This window comes from Pinus tabuliformis, chromosome X (assembly GCF_031772625.1).
Source record: "Pinus tabuliformis cultivar Carrire ecotype Pingquan chromosome X, CPIR1, whole genome shotgun sequence".
Taxonomy (NCBI): Eukaryota; Viridiplantae; Streptophyta; class Pinopsida; order Pinales; family Pinaceae; genus Pinus; species Pinus tabuliformis.
The window spans coordinates 79,585,764-79,608,621 of NC_142308.1; the positions used below are offsets into that span (position 1 = coordinate 79,585,764).

The 22,858-nt window shown below is 38.9% G+C and overlaps 1 protein-coding gene across 2 annotated transcripts in view; it reads right to left on the bottom strand.

Annotated features, from left to right (window-relative positions):
- Positions 1 to 22,858, bottom strand: part of LOC149138462 (uncharacterized) — a 137,037-nt gene that overhangs the window by 92,020 nt on the left and 22,159 nt on the right. For both annotated transcript variants that reach the window (XM_089447759.1, XM_089447760.1), the window contains exon 2: positions 19,263 to 19,424. In XM_089447759.1, the coding sequence (XP_089303885.1) occupies positions 19,263 to 19,424 (162 nt within the window). The remainder of the gene's footprint in view (positions 1 to 19,262; positions 19,425 to 22,858) is intronic.

The following is a 22,858-nucleotide window of genomic DNA, read 5'->3' on the forward strand; positions in this document are numbered from 1 at the left end:
GTGTGACCAGAGACTCCTGCATCTTGTAGGAAAACTTTTTCGCAGTCACATGAGGGAATTGTTGAGAAATTTAGGGCATGAATAGTTGAAATATTTCTCTGCTTGAAAATTGCTTGTGATATACATTTACTTCTTTAGCTTATGTTATTTTCTTCGTTTTATTATTGTGTTCTTTTCATCAAGACAATTACCAATATGCACAACAAAAGACAAGTGACACAGTATGTAGGGTTCTCAGCCAGGGCCAAAACCTCTCACCTCTTGAGAGGAAAACCCAATCAAAATTCTTCTTATAGATCTTCAATTGATGAGTACCAAGACTATGACAAAGACCCTTGACTCTCGTATCCTCCCAAGAACCTTGTCACTAGCCTTGATGCTTTGCCTCTTCCCTTTCTCGACTTTCTTCTTGATCTTGAACTGCTCTCCTCGGCTCCTTCTAGAGAAACTCAGTCTCTATACTTCACATTGCTTCTTCTCGACTCTTCCTAGAGAAACTCAGTCTCTATGATCTCACTGGCTTCTTCTAGAGAATCTTAGTCTCTAGATATCTATCTCAGTTACCCAGAACAAGTACCCCAGAAGAATCCTTTCTTCGCTATCCCAGAAGAAACTTCTCCTTCGCTTGCCTAGAAGAAACTCTTCCTTCGCTATCCCAAAAGAAACTTCTCCTTCACTTGCCCAGAAGAAACTCTTCCTTCACTATCCCAGAAGAAACTTCTCCTTCACTTGCCCAAAAGAAACTCTTCCTTCACTATCCCAAAAGAAACTTCTCCTTCGCTTGCCCAGAAGAACCCCCCTTTGTTGACCCTAGAAGAATCCTATCTTCGCACTTTCCTTTGTAGCCCCTCCTTCACTCTATTTCTTCACCTCTTCTTCGTACTTCTGCTTAACCTCTTCTTCGCACTTCTATTTGATTGAATGCTTGTCGAGTTGTTGCCCTTTGAGTGAGGCCGAGTGTGGCTATATATTCACTTCATCTCATGTCCTTTAGGCTGACATGATCACAAGAGTTAAGCCAACTTCTTCTAGCATGTTCTTCCATCGTTGGAGGCCGACTTGAAAAGGATAAGTGACAAGGTCTTGGAGGATATTTGACATGGACAAGCTTGACTCTATACAAAGTGTAACATGACTTCATTACATGACAATGACTCTTATCATTTTATGACTAGATGACAAATAATTCCTAAAGACTCTCAATGGGAGTCTTGACTCAAAAACAAAATCTCTTGCTCATGAAACCCATGAAGCAAGTTGATACAATAATTTTATTTTTATTCTTTACATCTCATTACATAAAATCATAATTACATGTCATTATGAAGACCGAACCTAATTACACTTTTCAACACTCCCTCTTAACTAGGGAGGTATTGACAATGGTACTTGGACTTTGTCAATCTGAGGAATTTCTCATAAGAAGAATTTGGATTGGTAACTCATTTGTATAGCATCATATTAACCAACATTGTTACATAGCAACGCCTTGACTAACAGTTCCTCTACACAAGATCTGAGCTCAATGCTGACGAGACCAATGATTTATAGACACTCTCATCATTTTCTCTCTTTGAACATTCCCTACCCAGGTACTCAGGGTGTGTTCCATGAGGACTATTATTATCTTGGGCTCCCCAACTCTCAAAGAATATCGGTCCTCCTCGATTACTCTCCTATTGGATGCCCTATCTTATCTTCAAAGAGTATCGAATGCCAAATGATTACCCAATCCTCCATTCTGTCTTCCCAAGTGAAGACTAGAATGACATGTCTATCTCTCCCTCTCAAATAGGGAGGACATATTCCAATAAAGGAATGTATTCATTCCTACAAAAGAAATGTACCTAAGCTCCCTCTTGGCCTAGGAATTTCCAAGTTTCTTCCAAGTAAGAAACTTCTTTTTAGGATCCCTCTTAACTAGGGACCTATAGCAGCTCCTCATGTGGAGATCATGGAACAACCAGCTGCTTGAAGAGCTCCTTCCTTTGATGTCATGAATTTATTCTTCATCATGGAGTCTTCATCTTTCAAGGACTTCTTCATAGGGCACAGACCATCCATCACTTTCATCCATGAGTTAGTCATGTCCTCATTTCATCAGAAAGTGATCCATTAGTTTTTCCATCTGGCTTTGCTTCATGTCATGTTGCTTTCTTTATGCCATATTTTCCAAAAGGATCTTACATCCTTCTATATGGTTTTCCTAGAATTCATCCACAGATCTTCCCTTTGGCAGTCCTACATAAGCCCATCCAGATATTAGTTCAAAAATAAGAAATGAACACTTAAATCAAAATTACCTTTGTGATGGTCTTTCATCATGACATCTTCCTATAGGTATCAGCATCCTGTATGCAGATTGACACATCTCCCAAAGATATCCATTGTCAAGGGTCTCTATCTTTTTCCGACTTCCATTAGAGTCTTCATATCTTTTCGAGAGATATTCTAGTCAAATCTTCTTGGACTTCGGATGTTGAATGCCTTCTACCTTTGTTGCATATTTTACGATCTCTTCCTTTCTTTTCACACACTTCATTCCCAGGAGCTTCCAATCAGAGTTACTTAATTGTAGTCAGCTTCCTCATGATTCATATGAGGACATATTATGTTGATTTCATCTAGTGTGACTTATGCTTTTTTGCAATCTTTCAAAGGAGGAGATCCTTTCTTCTTTTGATCATATTTCCCAAGATGGAAATAGTGATCCATATTATTTGCAACCATATGACATGACTTTCATAATAATCTATGTAAGCATACATACCTCATCTTTCCTTTCGGTCATTCAAACTTCCTGTAGTAGCTTCTTTTGAACGAAAGAAGCTTATCCTTTAGACCCACTTTCATGTTATGTCATCATAACATCATCCCTTGAATCCCACAAGTTGGAATTCCTAATGAAACTCTTGGTCCTTTCTAGATCAGTGAATCTTTTGACAAGGATTCCATCATAGAAACTTGAGGATCTTTCGTATCTTTACTTGACATTGTTTCCTTATTGACTGTGGTATGATGATCCTAGTCGATGAAGACCTCTACTTCTTTCTATAAGTATCATTATGAGGTTTCCAAGAGCTTTTTATTCTTTGTAAACAATAGAATTTATTCCAAAGATTCTTTCTACTTCCCATATCACGAGCTCTTACTTCTAATGCTTCTATCAGAAGGCTATTTTCTAATCTGATGCATACTATCTTATTTACATTGCCTCTTATCTATAAATTACAAGTGAAAAGTACCTTTTAGTGAAGAAGATCATCTTAGTCATAGTAGAGATCTTTTATTTCTTCATTCTTAAACTTTTTTGTCCCAGGCTCTTTCACTTCTTCAGTAATGTGACCTTCTTCCCTATCCCTCTTGTCCTTACTACATTTAGGACAATCTCTTCTATAGTGCCCAAGTTCTTGAAATTCATAGCATCTTACCTTAGCCATGTTCTTTCTTTTCTTTTGAGGACCGAACTTTCCAAATTTCCCTTTTCTTCTTGACATAGTAGCGTATGCTTGATTCTGCTCATTTGGTCCAACATCAACCTTTGCCTTCAGTCTGGTTTCTTCGATCTTACAGAGTGACCATAGATCTTGAAATGGAGTAGTCTCTTTCTTCCCATATAAACTTCAAGTGAAGTTACCCCATTCTTCTGGTAGTGCATTCAATACCGTTGTGGTCATCTCTATCAGACATGACTTCTCCCAACTCTTGTAGTTGATCTCGAATTTCTGATATCCTCATAAAGTATGAGGCTATTCCATCTTCCTTGGATATCTTCAGTTTGTAGAGTTCTTGCCTTAATGAGATTACTTCTCATGTAGTACTTACGAAAAACAACTCTACCAATTTGTCATATATAGCTTTTGCAGTCTCCAACTTTGATACATATGGGATTAGAGAGTTTTTTATAGATTCTATAAGAATCCTCTGGCCTTTTACTTCTCCCTTCATGAATCTAGCATGTGCTTGAGTATCTTCTGGAAGCTAGGTTATCGACCCCTTGATGTGATCCATGACCTCATTCTCAATAAGATTTAGGTTTGTCCTTTTCTTCCATGCAAGGTAATTTGCAGCCCCAACCAATTTATTGCTTTCCTTGCAAAAAGACATTTTGTTATTATCAGATATAGTCATAGACTTGATTGAGATATTGATGCTTGCTTCCTCCTTAATATTGATGTTGATAGATGATTTGCTTCTAGAGAGATTGATAAGAGAGCTTGATTTTATGATCCTCCTTGAATGATTCAGTGTTCCTTCTTTCTTGAAGATGGTTTCAAGGCTCTTGCTAGTGTAGATTTCTTTGGTCTAGGGTTTTGAAGATCTTGACTTCAGTGGCCCTTAAATCTAATATGATCCTTCTTCCACTGCTTGATGTCTTCTTGATTGAATGCCCCTTCTTGACTTCAGCACCTTAGCTCTGATTCCATGTTGAGAATCTAAGGCATGAATGGTTAAAAGATTTCTCTACTTGATAATTGCTTGTGATATACTTTTACTTCTTAGCTTATAGTCTTTTCTTCATTTTATTATTGTGTTATTTTCATCAAGACAATTACCAAGCACAACAAAAGACAAGTGACACAGTATGTAGGCTTGTCAGCCAGGGCCAAAACCTCCCACCTCTTGAGAAGAAAACCCGATCAAAATTCTTCTTCTATATCTTGAATTGATGAGTACCAAGAACATGACAAAGACCCTTGACTCTAGTATCCTCCCAAGAACCTTGTCACTAACCTTGATGCTCTGTCTCTTCCCTTTCTTGACTTTCTTCTTGATCTTGAACTGTTCTCCTCGGCTCCTTCTAGAGAAACTTGATCTCTGTACTTCACAATGCTTCTTCTCGACTCTTCCTAGAGAAACTCGGTCTCTATGATGTCACTGGCTTCTTCTAGAGAATCTCGGTCTCTTCTTCACTATTCCAGAAGAAACTTCTCCTTCGCTTGCCCAGAAGAAACTCTTCCTTCGATATCCCAAAAGAAACTTCTCCTTCGCTTGCCCAGAAGAAACTCTTCCTTCACTATCCCAGAAGAAACTTCTCCTTCGCTTGACCAGAAGAAACTCTTCCTTCACTATCCCAGAAGAAACTTCTCCTTCGCTTGCCCAGAAGAAACTCTCCTTCGTTGACCCCAAAAGAATCCTATCTTCGCACTTTCCTTTGTAGCCCCTCCTTCGCACTATTTCTTCACCTCTTCTTCATACTTCTGCTTGACCTCTTCTTCACACTTCTATTTGATTGAATGCTTGTCGAGTTACTGCCCTTTGAGTGAGGTCGAGTGTGGCTATATATACACTTCATCTCATGTCCTTTAGGCCGACATGATCACAAGAGTTAGGCCGACTTCTTTTAGCATGTTCTTCCATTGTTGGAGGCCGACTTGAAGAGGATAAGTGACAAGGTCTTGGAGGATACTTTACATAGATAAGTTTGACTCTATACAAAGTGTAACATGACTTCATTACATGACAATGACTCTATCATTTTATGACTAGATGACAAATAATTCCTAAAGACTCTCAATGGGAGTCTTGACTCAAAAACAAAATCTCTTGCTCATGAAACCCATGAAGCAAGTTAATACAATAATTTTATTTTTCTTTTTTACATTTCATTACATAAATTCATAATTACATGCCATTATGAAGACCGAACCTAGTTACACTTTTCAACAGGAATAAGTGGGTCTTTAATGGCATGAAGAATGATTCTCCTTGCTTTCACACTCTTCTTGTTGGAGTCCACCAACTGAGCTGGATCAGTAGGAGGTTGCACAAAACTCTCCACAATGTCCCACACTTCAACTTCTTCAAGCAATAGCATCATCCTCTCCTTCCAGGGGCCAAAATTTTCAGCCCCACTCAATTTTTCCTCCACCCTCATACCAGTCGTCATGACCCTCACAACCAACACTAAATAAGTAGATCTGTTACTTAGCAACCTTCCTCCCTCTCGAGTCTCAACCAATAAGTCTTTGGGTTTCTGACTGAGGTTTTAGGCTTGTTGTTCACTAATATGGCAGAAGTTTGTTTGTTTGTTTCTTCTATCAGCTGATGGAAAATTGTCAGATCTAAAGCCCCTCAAGCTCTGATACCATGGAGAATTTTTAATTATTGTAGCCCCAACCCAGTTTTAAGTTTTTGCGTGTGATTTTATACTCAAACCCAACATAACATGTAATTGATATAAACATTAAATTTGCATTCAACTCAAAACATAAGAGACTACTCTACTCTTTTGCATTTTCCATTTCCAGCTGAGATAAGAAAATAAAATGCAAGCACACACCAATAAATGAGACACTTATTTTTGGTCCAATGACCCTGGAAAAACCCACAAGGGGAAAACCAGTCTTCAAGGAGGATTTAATTGCTTCTTAAGGAAAATAATTACACACCAAAATAATGACAGACTTATCTCCCTTTTGCTGATGAGATATTACATCCCTTGTAGCATGAAAAATTTTGCCACACAGTTGACTCTCCCAGCCACTGATTTTGCCTACGTTCTCACGTTGAAGGTGCCTTGAAAAAAGAGTCAAATACAACAGATTCATACCTCAAATTTATGCTGTCAGACAGACTTAAATTTCTAAATCTGAGTGACATTAACAGCTTTGTTCTGGCCTTGAAATCTAAGTTGTTGATCTCAGAATTTTGAGTTGTTTTCCTAGAAAGTTTGGCCTCCACAAATTTCGTACCTCCTTGAAATTCTCACTGCCCCTATATTTTCGGCCTTCCACAAATTTCGAACCTCACCGAAATTCTCGTTCCCTTCATATTTTTAGGCATCCACAACTTTCGGACCTCCCTGAAATTCTTGTTGACCCTATATTTTCGAGCCTCCATAAATTTTGCACAGGCCTCCTAGAAATGTGTTAGGTTTCCAGCTTAGAAACTCAGGCTGTGAGAAGACTCTCCTTGTTGTTGTGTTGTGAAATCTCTCCAAGATGTTGTATCTTCTTTTTCCTTCAGCAATAGTTGTAGTAGCCTCTTCCTTGTTCTCTCTTTCTCCTCTCCAAAACTCTCATGTGAAGAATGAATGAGAGAGTCACTTCATTTTTCTATTGTCTTCTCAAAATGAAGAAAACCTTAACCCTTGAGATCTAATCGCTGAGATTAAATCTCAACTCATTAGATCATAGGTGGAGATCATTCCCTCTCTTGACCCCTTCTTACATGTGTCCCCCTCAACTAATGAGACTCATAGTCACTTTTAATGTTTTTGTACCATGTGCACTTTCTCCCATAAAAATCGCTTTTAAAATATAAAAGTCACTTTACTAAAAAAGTGTACCTTGTACTTTTCTCATAAAGTCACTTTATGACAAAAGTGACATTAATATTAAAGTGCATAGTACATAACACACCAAAAGTAACTTTCTTCCATGAAATTAATATAACACATAATGTCACATGACAAAAAAACATTAATGTGTCTTCCTAGGCCAAAAGGATAAATTCAGTAGGAAACACCTCCTTGGTACCCCTCATTTTTCAACAGGATCATGATAGAGGAGTTCAACAAACAATGCCACTAACATCAAGGTACATATACGAATTGGTGCTCTTGATTAAATGTTAGTTTGATACCCTCGTACATGACAAAATCCAATGGAAACATTGCAATACCCCCAATCTTGAAATCCTAAAAAAACTATTAAATCTACTGGATTTTGAGTGACATCTAAAATTCTACTTTCTCCATATGAAATCCAATGAGGTCGGAGCCACTCTCAAACATCCTGAGTCATTTCATGGCAATGTAAAAAATTTAAGTAAAGTGAAAGATAAAGGAGAATGTCACTTTTACTTAAATTTTTAACATTACCATGAAATGACCCAGGATGTTTGAGAGTGGTTCCGACCCTCATTGGATTTCATATGGAGAAAGTAGAATTTGAGGCAAAGATCGGTTCTGATTGGTGACTTGAACTAATTTTGGCTAGTTCAATATCAATTCAAAAAAGTTGCTTAGAACCCCGCAAGTGGGGCCTGTTTTGCTTTTGTTCTTTTAATTTTTGTCTTGGCTAGGCACAAGACCCCAATAGGTGCCTGATATTCAAGCCTATGGCCCTACTATTGTTATGCAATTCATGGTAATGTTCATTTCTTAAAGTAAAAGGATGAAATGAAAGATAAAGGAGAATGTCACTTTTACTTTAAGAAATTGACATTACCATGAATTGCATAGCAATAGTAGGACCATAGGCTTGAATATTAGGCACCTATTGTGGTCTTGCGCCTAGCCAAGACAAAAAATAAAAGAACAAAAGTAAAACAGCTTTATTGAATTCGTACCGAACCAACCAAAAACAGTTCAAGTCACCAATCCGAACCGATTTTTTGCCTCAAAACAGTGGGACTGGCCAGTTTAGACTAGTTCAGTCCGCTCCTAATAACACTGGCAATAACTTCTTAGTCTTGTCATGAAGGTGGTAAATTTTAAATGACATATGATAAACTTTGTAACTTTATAATTTTATTATTTTCGTCATACCATGCAGAGCATGGTTTTCCTTTATAAGTGTAGTCATATATTGGTTCAATTCACACTACTAGGAAACTGGTCAAGGTAGCATCTTCCATATCCACATCCCAACCATATTTAACACTTTTTTCTCTCTCACTTCACTCCATCCCATCCATAAAAATCCATTCCCTATCATGTTTGATAAGAAAATATAAGATAATTATATCGTCCAACTATGCTAAAGTTACAGTGGTACATTTCCCAAGTGTGCCTACCCCCATGGCACCACAGTTGGGACTTTAATAAGGGCGCTAATTTCGGCCAAAGCAGAAATAATACTCAAAAGGGATAATGAATGCAATGTGGCCATAATCATGATATAGACCCACTAGGTAGTTGATGGGTAATAAATAGGTCCACCAGGTATTTGATGGATAATAAATAGGTCCACTAGGTAAGTATGATGTTTTCAGGATTAGGGCTCTTTTGTTAGCTATGAATAAGGATAAAATTCCTTTCATGGGAGGTGTCGAAGTTTATTATTTGGAACTTATCTCATTAAAAGGCCATCCAACCTTAAGAGGCAAGTGAACAGGAGTGGATTCCTTCCATAAAAGGATCATTGTAAGTTGTTGTTCTAACTTAAGGGTTTTGATATTAATAAAGTACGAAGCATTTCTAATATCATGTTTGTGATTCCATTGCATGGGCTAAATATTATAACAAGGGGTATCAAAGCTCTTTCTTGGGCCAAAAAGAAAAGAAAAAAAATTCCCATATTTTGCAGGTGTTATATGTGAAAATCCCTCAACCGGAATTCCTACTGCAGCAACTGATAATGTTTCTTTTATTTGTTAAATTAATCCACCAAATTATTTGCAGTTTCTTACAGCAAAAATCGAAACATCTACATTGCAAACCTCACTTAATTAAATACTACGTGGAAACAAGAGACTGAGCAAGAAAGAAAATACAACACAATTGACACCATTATTTTTGGACAAAAGTCCCCAGAAAAACCCAATGCGGGAAAGCCGGTGCAGCAGCTCTAAGGGTTTTATATTATTAAGCAGTAGTTTCTTAATACAAACTTGGATGCCCTCCTGGCAATCCAGTTACAAAGAAATACAACTGGCAAAGAAGAATTATGAGATTACCTCACTCTACCCGGCAAATCCCGACAGTTCTGGCCGCTGAATCAACTGTCCTCGGCTACAACTACGCTGCCCCTGCGCAGTAATTGCGTGGGCCTATGTGGAGCTCTCTGAGGCTCTATGTCAGCTCAACTAGGAAACGTCTTGCCTTCTGGAGCAGTTTCCAGCCCTCCTGGCTCAGAAATGTCAGCGCCTCTACAAAACTCGAACTTCTGCGTGGGTGACTGAGCTGCCTCTGCGTGAGCCCTTCTGACTCAGCATCAAGCTCTGCGTGGGCCCTTCTGGCTCAGCGTCAACCCCTCTGGTGTCTCTCTGCCTCTCTCTGTTGCATATCCTGGCTCTGAAGAAGATAGTCCAACCCAACTATCCCTGCCCCTTAACTACAAGAAATCTACTTGATCAGAATTTCCTCCTGAGAACTTCTCACTTCAGAAATTCGATCTCTTAATCTCTCGGTGTATTTTCCAAATGACCCTCAAGCTCCCTTAAATAATCTTCTCATTGACATTCAACAGCCCAGATTAAAAGCTAATCAATGGCTAAGATCATTTTAGCTTGATCTTTGTCTTCTTCTAGAAGTTACACCCATAATTAGATTAATACCCATTAATATTTTTTATTTCCTAAGTTTAGACTTAGAGTCCCATTAAAAAATATTAATTATTTTAATAAAATTGTCTCTGGGTGGAATTTCCCAAAACACTTTATGGGTTCTTTGGAATACATGTGCCCAAGCCTCCCTGCAAAATTTGAGGCCTAGAGCACATCCAATGCTACCCCAAATCAACACTCCCTCTTAACGAGGAATGTGCTCTAGCAATACACTGTCGTTGCATACTGCTCTGACTTTGAAGCATCGTCCTCTGCGTTGTTGATGTCTGATATGTTGTCCACCAACTATTGCGTTGTTGTTGAAACTATACTGCTGCTGACACTGTCATTGTCAACACTGCATCCGTACTACATCTCTCTCTCAAGTGTTGCATCTCTGTTACTGCTAGCATTGCCACTGTTAATTGTTGCTACTACTCTATCAGCAACGGAAAAACATCCAAAATTACTAAACTAACTGTGTTCAGTATGATACCACGTGAATGTTGGGGCCTGACTACTACAAGTCCCTGCACTGACCCTCTGAATATACTGCGTTGTTGTTGACCTCTTCTCTGTGCCATCTGCACTGTTGTCAACTCTGCTCTACGTTGCTTAGACTCTGGCACTCCTAGCTACTGCAACTGTCTCTCCGACACTCCTCAGCACGATCCGACATTAGTCCATTCATCCTGCTACCACAAAATTGGGCTTCCGTAGCAAGGTATTGATCCAAGAGGTGGACTCCTCAAGGATCCTGCCCACCTGTAGCTCTTTTGAACTACAGTTCTAAATCAGCCCACCTCTCTCCTGGAGGTATCTCGGCTGTAATGGCGAACTCCTCTTCTTCAGTCTTTGTGGGCACAGCCTTCGAATCGTGTTTCTCGTCCTTGTCCTTCTTCTTGAGAGGACACTGAGTAGCGTAGTGACCCATCACAACACACCTGAAACACTTGATCTTCGGGACGTCCTTCTTACATCTTTGCTGCTCCTGTTGTCCCTTCAATGCAAGGGTTGCATTATCCTCCTCCTCCTTGGGCTTCGACCCACTGCTGTTGTTGCTTCCATCAAGTTTGACCTTGACTAAGTCTCTCCTCAACTCCTCTTGTTTTAGAGCTGCCCACATCTCATCCCAATTCGGCAATGTTGCTCTGCCCAGGATACTCTGGACAAAGACTTGCCACTCATTTGAGACAAAATTGAGGGTCAGTCTAACCAACTCTAAATCCTGAGGTGTATGCCCCACAGCAGACAACTCATCAAGGGTTTCTTTCAGCTTTGTGAGGAAAGGATCCACATGCTCCCCCTTCTGCATCTGAGCAGATCTCAGCATCTGCTCCATGTACATCTCTTTCATTGCTTGGAAGATCCCTGATATAACATGGCCAAGGCATCCCACATCTCCTTAGCAATCCCTCTGCTAGCAACATGACACACCATGTGATCCTTACTCCATCACGATGATCCTCATGGCCTTCGCTATTTCTGATCTGTACTTCTTCAGCGGATCTGGGTTTGCAGGTTCAGCCACCACATTGTCGACATATGTCTTGAGGGCATGCTCATCTAGAAGGAACGACATCCTTGCCTTCCAGATGACGTAGTTAGACGCACGCCCCATCCAACTTGTCCTGATCCCTCACGCCACTGGTTTCCATTTCTGCCACAAATGTCGAAAATCTCCTCTCTCTTTTGTGCTGTTGTTGGGCTAGCTTACGCACTCCCTGCTGGAGCTAGTAAAATTGCTGCCCTCTGTTGCTGCTCAGCTCTAGAGGATTTGAATTCCTTGGCAAGGAATTCTCTGAGGAAGAAATTCCCTCAACTATGCTTCTCCTCTTTCTTCTGACGATCTTTCGCCCAACAAACTGCCTACAGAAAAATCTGCATCCCACCAGCTCTCCCGACGTTAAGGCTTCAACACTACTCCCTCTATCTTGGCAAAATTTCGAACTAGAAGTCCTTCTCTCCGTCGACTCACTCGGAGAGAGACTGCCTCGAAAATCTTCCCTCCCGGCATGGACTACGCAAACCCTCTAGGGTTTTGAACTGCTACCTCCTACAGCTTTTTCGAAGTCCCTTTTCTGCTCAGCGCTGGATCTAATGGCTTTGCTCTTCTTGCTTCGCCTACAGCTCTGATACCATTTGAAAATTCCTCAACTAGAATTCCTACTGCAACAACTGATAATGTTCCTTCTATTTGTTAAATTAATCCACCAAATTATTTGCAGTTTCCTACGGCAAAAATCGAAACATATACCCTGCAGTCGTCACTTAATTAAATATTATGCAAAAACAAGAGACTAAACAAGAAAGAAAATACAACACAATTGACACTGTTATTTTTGGACAAAAGTCCCCGGAAAAAACCCAATGCAGGAAAACCGATGCAGCAACTCTGAGGGTTTTATATTATTGGACAGTAGTTTCTGAATAAAACCCTGGATGCCCTCCCAACAATCCAGTTACTGAGAAATACAACTGGAAGAGAAGAATTGTGAGATTACCTCACTCTACCCGGCAAATCCCGGTTGTTCTGGCAGTTGAATCAATCGTCCCCAGCTACAACAATGTTGCTCCTGCGCAGTAACTTCATGGACCTACGTGGAGCTCTCTGAGGCTCTACATCAGCTCAACTAGGAAACGTCTTGCCTTCTAGCAATTTCCAGCCCTCCCAGCTCAAAAATGTCAAATCCTCTGCAAAACTCGAACTTCTGTGTGGGCCCTTCTGGCTCAGCGTCAAACCCTTATGGTGTCCCTCTGCCTCTCTCTACTGCGTATCCTGGGCTGTGGAGAAGATATTCCAACCCAACTATCCCTGCCCCTCAACTGCAAGAAATCTACTAGATCAGAATTTCCTCCCGAGAACTTCTCACTTCAGAAATTCAATCTCTTGATCTCTCGGTGTATGTTCCAAATGACCCTCAAGCTCCCTTAAATAATCTTCTCGTTGACATTCAACGGCCCAGATTAAAAGCTAATCAATGGCTAAGATCTTTTAGCTTGATCCGTGTCTTCTTCTAGAAGTTACACCCACAATTGGATTAATACCCATTAATCTTTTTAATTTCCTAAGTTTAGAGTGAGGGTCCCATTAAAAAATATTAATTATTTTAATAAAATTGTCTCTGTGTGGAATTTCCAAAACACTTTCTGGGTTCTTCTTTGGAATACATGTGCCCAAGCCTCCCTGCAAAATTTGAGGCCTAGAGCACATCCGATGCTAACACAAATCAACATTATACTCGAAGGGAGGCACCCCCACTAGGGTGTTATGTTGCTAATTTAATTAACTCGCATGCTTAGACTTTTCGAACTCAGGGAATTTTCTTAGTTTCTCCTTTAGACATATCATTCTGCTAGATCAGCTATGGTATATCAGATTCTCCACCCTTACCTCTCAAATTGATAGATGCACTTATGAATTGGTATAGTTTGGTTTCATCATATTATACTTTGATATTCCATGCAATGGTGTTTTTACTTGGATGCAATAACTTCTAGGTCTTGTCGTGAAAGTGGCAAATTCTAAATGAGGTTTAATAACACTTTGTAACTTTATAGTTTTATTATTTTCCTTGTCATACCATGCGGGAAATGGTTTTCCTTTAGAAGTGTAGTCATATCTCGATTCAATTTGTACTACCAGGAAACTAGTCAAGGTAGCATCTTCCACATCCCAACCGTATTTAACACTTTCCACTCTCTTACTTCATTCCATCCCATCCCCTTTCATGTTTGATAAGATAATTATATTGTCCAACAAATGAACACAAAAGTAGGTCAATGGGACTATTGATTACAATGATGTCAATACAAAGCATAAGTACTAAAAAGTCGATAAGGTCACCAAGGAGGTCAAAACGAAGAAAATCCTATGCCATTAAAGCCAAAAAGGCTGAGGTGTAGATTCAATAAAGCCAAAAGCCAATGAAATATAAAGCTTGAGTGAAAGCTACCGTGTTATCAGGACATTGCCCCTAGTCCCATGATTGTCTATGAATATCTAAAGAAAAGGGGGCTCGTTCAATGAAATGAATACTTAAAGAAAAAGAAAAAAATAGTAGTAAGAAAGAGTGATGAAGAAAGGCAACTCAATGTTAAGCTCCCTTTTTAAAGGCTTCTATACACAAAATTGCTAGCTCATGAAAGCTAGATGATCATGTGCCATATGGACCATTCCTAAAAGACACACTTGCTTCATTGGAGGAATATTATCACACATGTGGGTGGTTAGAGGTGGCTAGCGCATATCTATTTAGAGTAGTCAAAATTATGCATGATCAGCGATATTAAATGCAAAGGGTTGTAGGATTTTCGAAATTAGTTTAAAAAATGACCTAGTTATAAAACAGTGGAAATTATCGCATGAAAATTATCAAACATTTTGAATACTTGATGTCCGCATGTGTGGGTTGTTAAAGTATTTAGTGGGGCAATCTTCTATTAGAGGAATGTGAGGGTGGTTTATAGTAGAAAGCCAAGCATAAGAAGAATGACGCCAAGACTAAGAGAATCTTGATAGATTCTATAAAGGACCACTTGATTCCACATGTTGTTGAGTTGCAAACTGCCAAAAAAGTGTATGATGCCTTGGCCGGATTTTTGCAAAGTGACAACACTAGCAGGAAACTAACCTTGAGGCATCCACTTCGAAATGTCATGACGTCTAGATCAGATTATGTTGTCTCTTATCTTATGAGAGTCTCTCAGTTGAGAGATGAACTTAGAACCATAGGAGATATCATTGATGATATAGAGCTTGTTACAAGGACTCTGAATGGATTTCCTTCCTCATGGGAGCCATTTCTTCAGGGAATTTGTGCATGAGAAAAGTTGCCCAAGTTTGATAAGCTATGGATTGATTGTGTCCAAGAGGAGGCCAGATTGTTGTCCAAGGACAGCTTGTAGATCTTAGGATGAAGAAACTCAAGCTCTTATAGCTCATGTAAGGAAAGGAAAAGAAAAAAGAAATTTTAGAAAGTTTGATAAGAAAAATACAGGTAGAAGAACCACTCCAATTCAGGATCAAAAGAAGAAGGATATGTCAAATATCAAGTGCTTCAATTGTCATGATTTTGGACACTATGCCTCCCACTGTCCTCAGAAGAAAAGGAAGGAGAAGCAACATGCATCAACAGTCGACGTTGATGACAATGATGAACATCAACCTCAAAAGAAGACAAAGGAATCTAAACTTGATGAGATTACAAATGGAATTCAAAAAAACTACTTCTTTTAACATTCATTAATGATTTTTTTCCATGAAGGCCAACGATGAGATCTCCAACAGGATCCAGGAGTTCAGGGCTCATGTAGGAAACTTGACAGGGAAGAAGATCAAGGTTTTGAGGTCAAAATAATGGGGGAGGGTATACTTCCGTGGACTTCAATGATAATCTACAAGGGGGCAAGGATCAAGAGGGGATTGACAATTCCCTACAACCCTTAACAATTTCTTCCTTGATCAAGAGATAAGTACTTCCAATCATATTTTTCTCCTTTGATCGACCTCCTGTTGTTTTATATTGTGTATGCCCTATAGCTAAGTTGCACTGAACGGATACGGGAACAGATATGGATACGGTGTTTGAAACGGATACGGCAAATTTTCAAAAAATCCGGACACGATACGGCAAGGAAATGGCACACACACACATATATATAAGAAAATAGGAATTTCTTATTACCATTCATGTTTTAGAATCTAGATTCTATATCTAAAAATACATAATCATCTAGGATATCATTCACAAAAAAATAAATGTTGGAGAGTGAATATTTCTTAAATTTTAAATTTTATTTACTCATGGACACTCAGATTCACTCATGTCATAAGCAAACTTTTAGGGTCTAGTGAAAAGTCTGACAGAAATAAACCCCAAACACCATTTCATGCACTCTGACAAATTCACATTTTTGCTCTTGCATATCACTAGGTTGCTTTTCTTTTTGAAAGAATGTTGGAAATGTGGAACGAACTCCACGTGCAACAATACATTGCATTTCACATTAAGCTTTGATTATACTCTGTTTGTCTCTGTAAAATTCTATGTTCCCTTTCAAAAAAATCATTTGAATATATCCACGTGGGTTTTATCAAATCACACTTAATCTGGAATTAGCATATGGGCACTTAAAATTTAAAGTGTAACTTTCATATTCTTTACTTTTTCATTTGCATGGGTTACTGAAATATAAGTTAAACATTTTGCACACTTGGATCTCACCAAATATGAATTTCTAGGGGGAAATATATATATATATATATATATATAGGTCCATATCACGTGTTTCTAAGTGCGTCTCTGATACTCTTATCAGGATTAATGTATTTTCTTGGCGTGATATCATTGTGAGAATTTGTGATATTGATCAATTGATCTTTCACAAACCCTTTATTTCTCTTATTACTGATTATAAGTTTCATTGGTCATAAGCATGTGTTCACTGGCTGGTATGAAGGTTCATATCAAAGGATCTAGGATATCATTCACAAATTTTTGGCATTGACATAATACTTGTTTGGCGTATGAACCCCTTAATTAAATGGCAATGAATAGACCTGGTTGAATGTCCTTGAGTTATAACTTTGCAATGCTCCATTTTCTTTAAAACTTTCATTAAAAATTTAATCACTGTACCATGATGAATACATTTTTCAATTTGGTTACATTTTACTCACATAAATGGAATGGTGAATGTGCACGGAATGGATGCTGTGCCTGTAATTTGGCACGATTTTGATTATATAGACATATTCGGAATAATATGATTGTCATTTCTTCTGAGGATTTGAATAAATTATAACACTAACGAACATCGACAATACTTATTGAGTGTTTCAGATTATGTTCATAAATGATATAATCCTCACAGTGGTTCCGAGCCTTACATTCTCAAGTTCTTTGTATAATGGAATTTCATTGACTTGTTTAACTTCAAAGGCAGATGATGGTCATTTAGTTTGTATTACATTGAGGGAGATATGCCCAACACATAGCAGATCTCCGTTCCCAGTAGTTGGCCATTTTCAAGGTGGATCCATTTTCGGAAATGGATCCAAAAAAAAACTCCATCCTAAAAAACCATTCTCAGAACCAGACCCACTGTTTCAGAATTGTTGGCACGGTTAAAAAACGTTTTTCCGACATTTCCAGGTGGATCTTACGAGAATCGTACCTGTTTCTGTTTCGGAAACGGGGAACAGCGTTTCAAGCAAAATCCCTAGCCCTTTCCAGTAACTTAGAACTATAGTTTACCACAAGAAGTTCATACATGGAGACTCTTGATCACAGGCTGCCACAGTTGACCACATGCTGAAATTTGACCACAGGCCAGTTTGACCAGGCTGAGTTGACCAGTGTTGATTTTTTTATTTTTGGCTGGTTTGACCAGCAGATGTTTTGACCAAGTTTGACTGGTATTTTGACTTGGATATTAGCACGGATTTGTAGACATTGCTATTTGTAAACCTTGCTGAAGAATAATTTCTCCGAAGAAAAGTTGTTGGGTTTTCTCCCAAAGATGGGTTTCCCAGGGTAAAATTATTCTCTATTGTGCATGGCTGTCTTTCTAAGATCTTTACTGTTTCTGCTGCATTTACTGTTAATATTTTCCGTGTGTAAATGCTCAATGATATCAATGGCATGAGAAAATTGTTTGAAGATCATTAGGTAGTAATTATCAGATCAGAAAAGTGTATTCCACTGTAATTGTCATACAATTTCAACACCAGTAATTACCTTACCTTATATGTTATGTACACATTGGAAGATTACAGTAAGTTGGGCGCTCCAATGATTAAGTGAGCAAGAAAAAACCCAAGATGATGAGTCTATTCCCATGTTTTCTACTGTGACTTAAATGGCCAAGAGATCATACATTGATCTCTGTTCATTTTGCTGAACCATCTTAACCAAAACCCTTATTCTTTATTATGATATATATTTTGTAACTCCATCCATACTCTGAAAATAAATATAGCATAGCACTGGCTGCTAGCAACCTGCACCATATCACCCATTTTAATCTATAACATAGCACTTGCTGCTTCAGCTCTGCCACAATATCACCCTACTTTTACGCTATTGTGAGTTTAATTTGTCTAGAATACTATGATTTATAGTTTCAAAATAAACTGATCTTATTTTTAGGGCATTTGCTTCTTGTAAGGACCTAGTTTAGTAGAGACAATGGCTCAACCACTGCTTGTACAGCATGTGTGGCCATCTTTACTCTGCAGCTGATGCACATTGGAAGTTTGGCTTTAAACCTGAGAGTGTATACCTTTCCAAAGATTGATAACTAGAACTAGATGTTGTATTGCATTGTTCAATGTGTTGCGCTACTAGCGCCTAATTGTCGGAAATTTCTGACAGGTTCTTGAAATGCATCTCAGCATTCAGATACTGAAACAGAGGGGATACACTGAGAATTTGGGATTACAGCCCTGAAACATTTCAGGGCCATATTGGACACTGGAAGTGGTGTTTCAGCATTGCAGGGTCATTTCAAGCATACTTTGTTAGCGTTTCAGCATTTAGCAAATGTATCCAGTGAAAATTGGCCATGTTTTAACCCAAAAAATTGACAAAAAATAATAATATTTCCAAAGAACGCATATCCATGTGCCACCTTTTTATTTTTGAGTGCAATCCTGATAAATATAGTCACAAAACATTCAACTTTTCTGAAATTTGCATTTACACTCCCCCTCCCCCCTGGTCTCTGCATCCGTTTCAGTGCATAGGCTACTACTAGTGTGAAGGCTACTTGGGAGTTTCCCTCTACAAACCAGTCTAATTGTAGGGTAAAATTCTATAATTTCAGTATCAAGGCCAGATTTTGAATTTGCTTATAACCATATTTACTACATTTTTGAAATGCCAGATGCTTGCAAGAAACATCTTTGGCATGTAAATATAAACCCTGCAGGATGAGGAATGACATAAACAGAATCATAATTTTTCTATGCCAACCGATATATAGAAGACCTTACACTAGTTATCAGATACATTAAACCCTTCAGAGTAAAAATAATGGGTACGAACCAATTGTGGTGATATTGCAGAAGGCAATATTGATCTGGCAGCTTTCCTTGCTCTCCTGGAAATCTTCTTCAGCATCGTTTGTACAAATTGTACGAACAAATCAAGGCTACTGTCTTCTTCCTCTTCATCGAGGTCCTCCTCATCTTCAAAAATATTATTTGCCTGATTATCCCAATCACATAATCATTATACATATTGTTATCTCTGAATCTCAAATTAGCATCTAAATCAACAGAACTGATCACAACATTCAAATATTTTGTCTATTGGCAGAAAGCATCAACTGCTGTTTTGGTGCCAATCTTGCTTGCACAGCAAAAGCACTAATAGGTAGACAAAGGCCAATTCTTGTTCCACACAAAAGGTTTCTAGTTCCAATTTCGTGGAATAAAGTGTGTTGGTCTGTCAAAAGTCACTCTACAAAAGTACCATTGCAAATTGATTGTTGAACAGGGATGTAAGCTAGAGTTGGAATGTTACAGACTCAACTCGGAGAATGACTTGACAAGGCCAAAGAATTGACTCAGTCTCTAGAAAACCTCAGGAGTTACCCTGCGAAATAAGAACCTAAAACAATACACTAAATTTCAGAAAAAGAGGTATTTTTCATGAATATAAATGTTAGTTTGACAACGAATTAGTAACTTTAGGTAAATGTAAATAGACAGTTGTATACCGAATAATTAGTTATGTAACGATAGTTGGTGATATAAAACTATCGAATGCCCATGAAATAAAAACACGGAGAATCATTGTTAAATAAGTTTCCATTCAATTCAGTTTTCTGATTCAGTTTCGCGTCTTGGTCATTTGTGGTTTCTTTGCTATTTCTTTTCTTGTTTTTTTCTCCCATTCTACCAACAATTGGTATCAGAGCCTAAGCGTGAAAGAAAGCGAACCCGTGTTAAAGAAAAGGCAATCTCGTAAGAGTTATCTCTGTCAGGCATCCAGCGAGACTCCAGAGCCGGCCTGCACGTTTCAGAACCTGCGTTTCAGAAGCTGTGTAAAGACCAGCAGAAGCTGCGTGAGAGGCCTGTGTAAAGACCAGCAGAAGCTGCGTGAGAGGAGGTCAGCGTGGAGACCAGCTGCGTGAGAGGAGGTCAACGTGGAACCAGCTGCGTGAGAGCCTACGTGAGCCCAATTTTTTTTTAAAAATCAGAAGCTTCATGAGAGCCTGCGGAGGCCAATTATCTGCTTGCTTGAGGACGCGTGAGGAAAGACCGCTGCGTTGATTTCCTTGCCTGCGTGTTGTTGCGTGGAGGTTCTAAAGGGTGCCGGAATTGTGGCACTGTTATGTACCAGAGATGAACTGTGCTGATCAAAGCTGCGTCCGGGTATCATTTTATTTTTCTTTCAGCCATTGCTAAATAAATTTTGGGCTTGTATTCAGCAATAGTTTCAGATTTTTTTTTATAAAAGGAATGTGTGAGTGAAATAGAAGGAACAGAAGACAGTTTTTTTTTTTGAAGAAAAGAAAATTTTAAGGGTTTTGGAGAAATAAGGAGACAGTTTTTTTTTATTATTGAAGAAAAGAAAATTTTAAGGGTTTTGGAGAAATAAGGAGATATACTCCTTAGGGTTCTTTCTATTTGGAGAAATAAGGAGATATACTCTTTAGTTGAAGGAAAACTTTTAAAAAAAATGAAATATAAAACCCTAGAAAGACTGAAACCCTAGGAAGGAGGAAAAATGGCCAAGATGTCGAATGCAAGATTCGAGATGGAGAAATTCACCGGAAAGAGCAATTTTTCTCTTTGGAAACTGAAGGTTAAGGATCTGCTTGTGCAACAAGGGTTGCACAAGGCATTGGATGGGGAAACTAAGAAACCTACAACCATGACTACTTCAGACTGGGAGGACTTGGATGCCCGAGCTCTCAGTACCATCCGGTTCTGCCTAGCGGATGAAGTTCTCTTCAACATTGTTGAAGAGACTACGGCGTCAGGATTGTGGGAAAAACTTGAAAACCTCTATATGACAAAATCATTAACCAACAGAATTTATCTAAAACGATAGTTATACAGTCTTCGAATGAAAGAAGGTTCAAATGTTGCAGAACATTTGAATGTTTTTAATACACTAATTTGTCAATTAACAGATATGGAAGTCAAAATACAGGAAGAAGATAAAGCCATAACCTTGTTGTGTTCTCTGCCTGAATCATGGGATCACTTCGTAACTTCAATCAGTTTCAGCTCTGCTGATTCTTTGAAGTTTGAATCAGTCGTGGGAGCTCTTCTGTCTGAAGAAGTACGAAGGAAATCCAGCACTGAAACAGCTGCAACAGAAGCCATGGTCGCTAGAGGACGCTCAAAGGAAAGAGGAGAAAAACCAAGGGGGTCTTCCAGGTCGAAATCGAAGGGCAAGAAGTGTAAGGCAAAATGTTGGAACTGCGGTAAAGTTGGACACTTGAAGAAGGACTGTTGGAAACGGAAGGAATCCGAAAACCTGAAGAACGAAGCGAATCAGGCTGATTCAGGTATGGTAGACGAAGTTTATCTGCTGAAGAATTGTGTATGATAGATGAAACTTCACCTGAATGTAATGTCTCTCAGAGTTTTGATAGCTGGCTGTTAGACTCTGGTGCTTCGCATCACATGTGCCCACATAGAAATTGGTTTACTTCGTATGAAAATGTAAACGGTAGTTCTGTGTTTATGGGTAACAATATGTCATGTCAGACTGTTGGGATGGGAGATATCAGGATTAAGATGTATGATAACACAGTTAGGACATTAACTAGTGTTAGACATGTACCTGATTTGAAGAAAAATTTAATCTCTTTGGGAGTGTTGGATTCAGATGGTTATAAGTTTACAGGTCAGGATGGCGTCTTGAAAGTCTTCAAAGGAGCCCTTGTAAGTTACAAAATGTACAACGGTAAAGAAACACACTTTACCTAACTCTATACCTAACTCTACACTAGACCAAGTTGTACTTAACTATTTCCTATGTGTCGGAATATCCTAACATCCCCCCTTAAGAACAACTTGGGATAGGATTGAAGGATTTACAAATATGACACAATAGGAGAAGGAAGGAGGCACTAGAGCCTATCCCCCCTTAGTGACAACTTCCTGAACTCCAACCATAAATCGAAGTTTAGTGAACTTCGCCTCTGTGAGAGCCTTTGTGAAGATGTCTGCAACTTGATCATCTGTTGAACAATATTGCACTTCAAGAACATGGTCGTGAATGAGCTTTCTTATGAAGTGCATGTGCAGTTCAATGTGTTTGCTGCGCTGATGTTGGACTGGATCTTTGCATAGCTGAATGGCACTTTGATTATCACACCAAAGTGTAGTCGAATGCTGCTGCTGAAAGCCAAACTCTGACAGGATCTGACGAAGCCACAAGGCTTCCTTACTAGCTTCTACGGCACCACGATACTCTGCTTCTGCTGATGAAAGAGAAATGGCAGCTTGTTTCTTACAAGCCCATGTAATAGGTCCTGAACCAAGAGTGAACACATAAACGGCAGTAGACTTCCGATCATCAGGGTCACCAGCCCAATCGGAATCAGTGAAACCAACCAATAGAGGAGCTGCTTCGGCACTGTAATGAATCCCAAACTGAACTGTACCTCGAACATAACG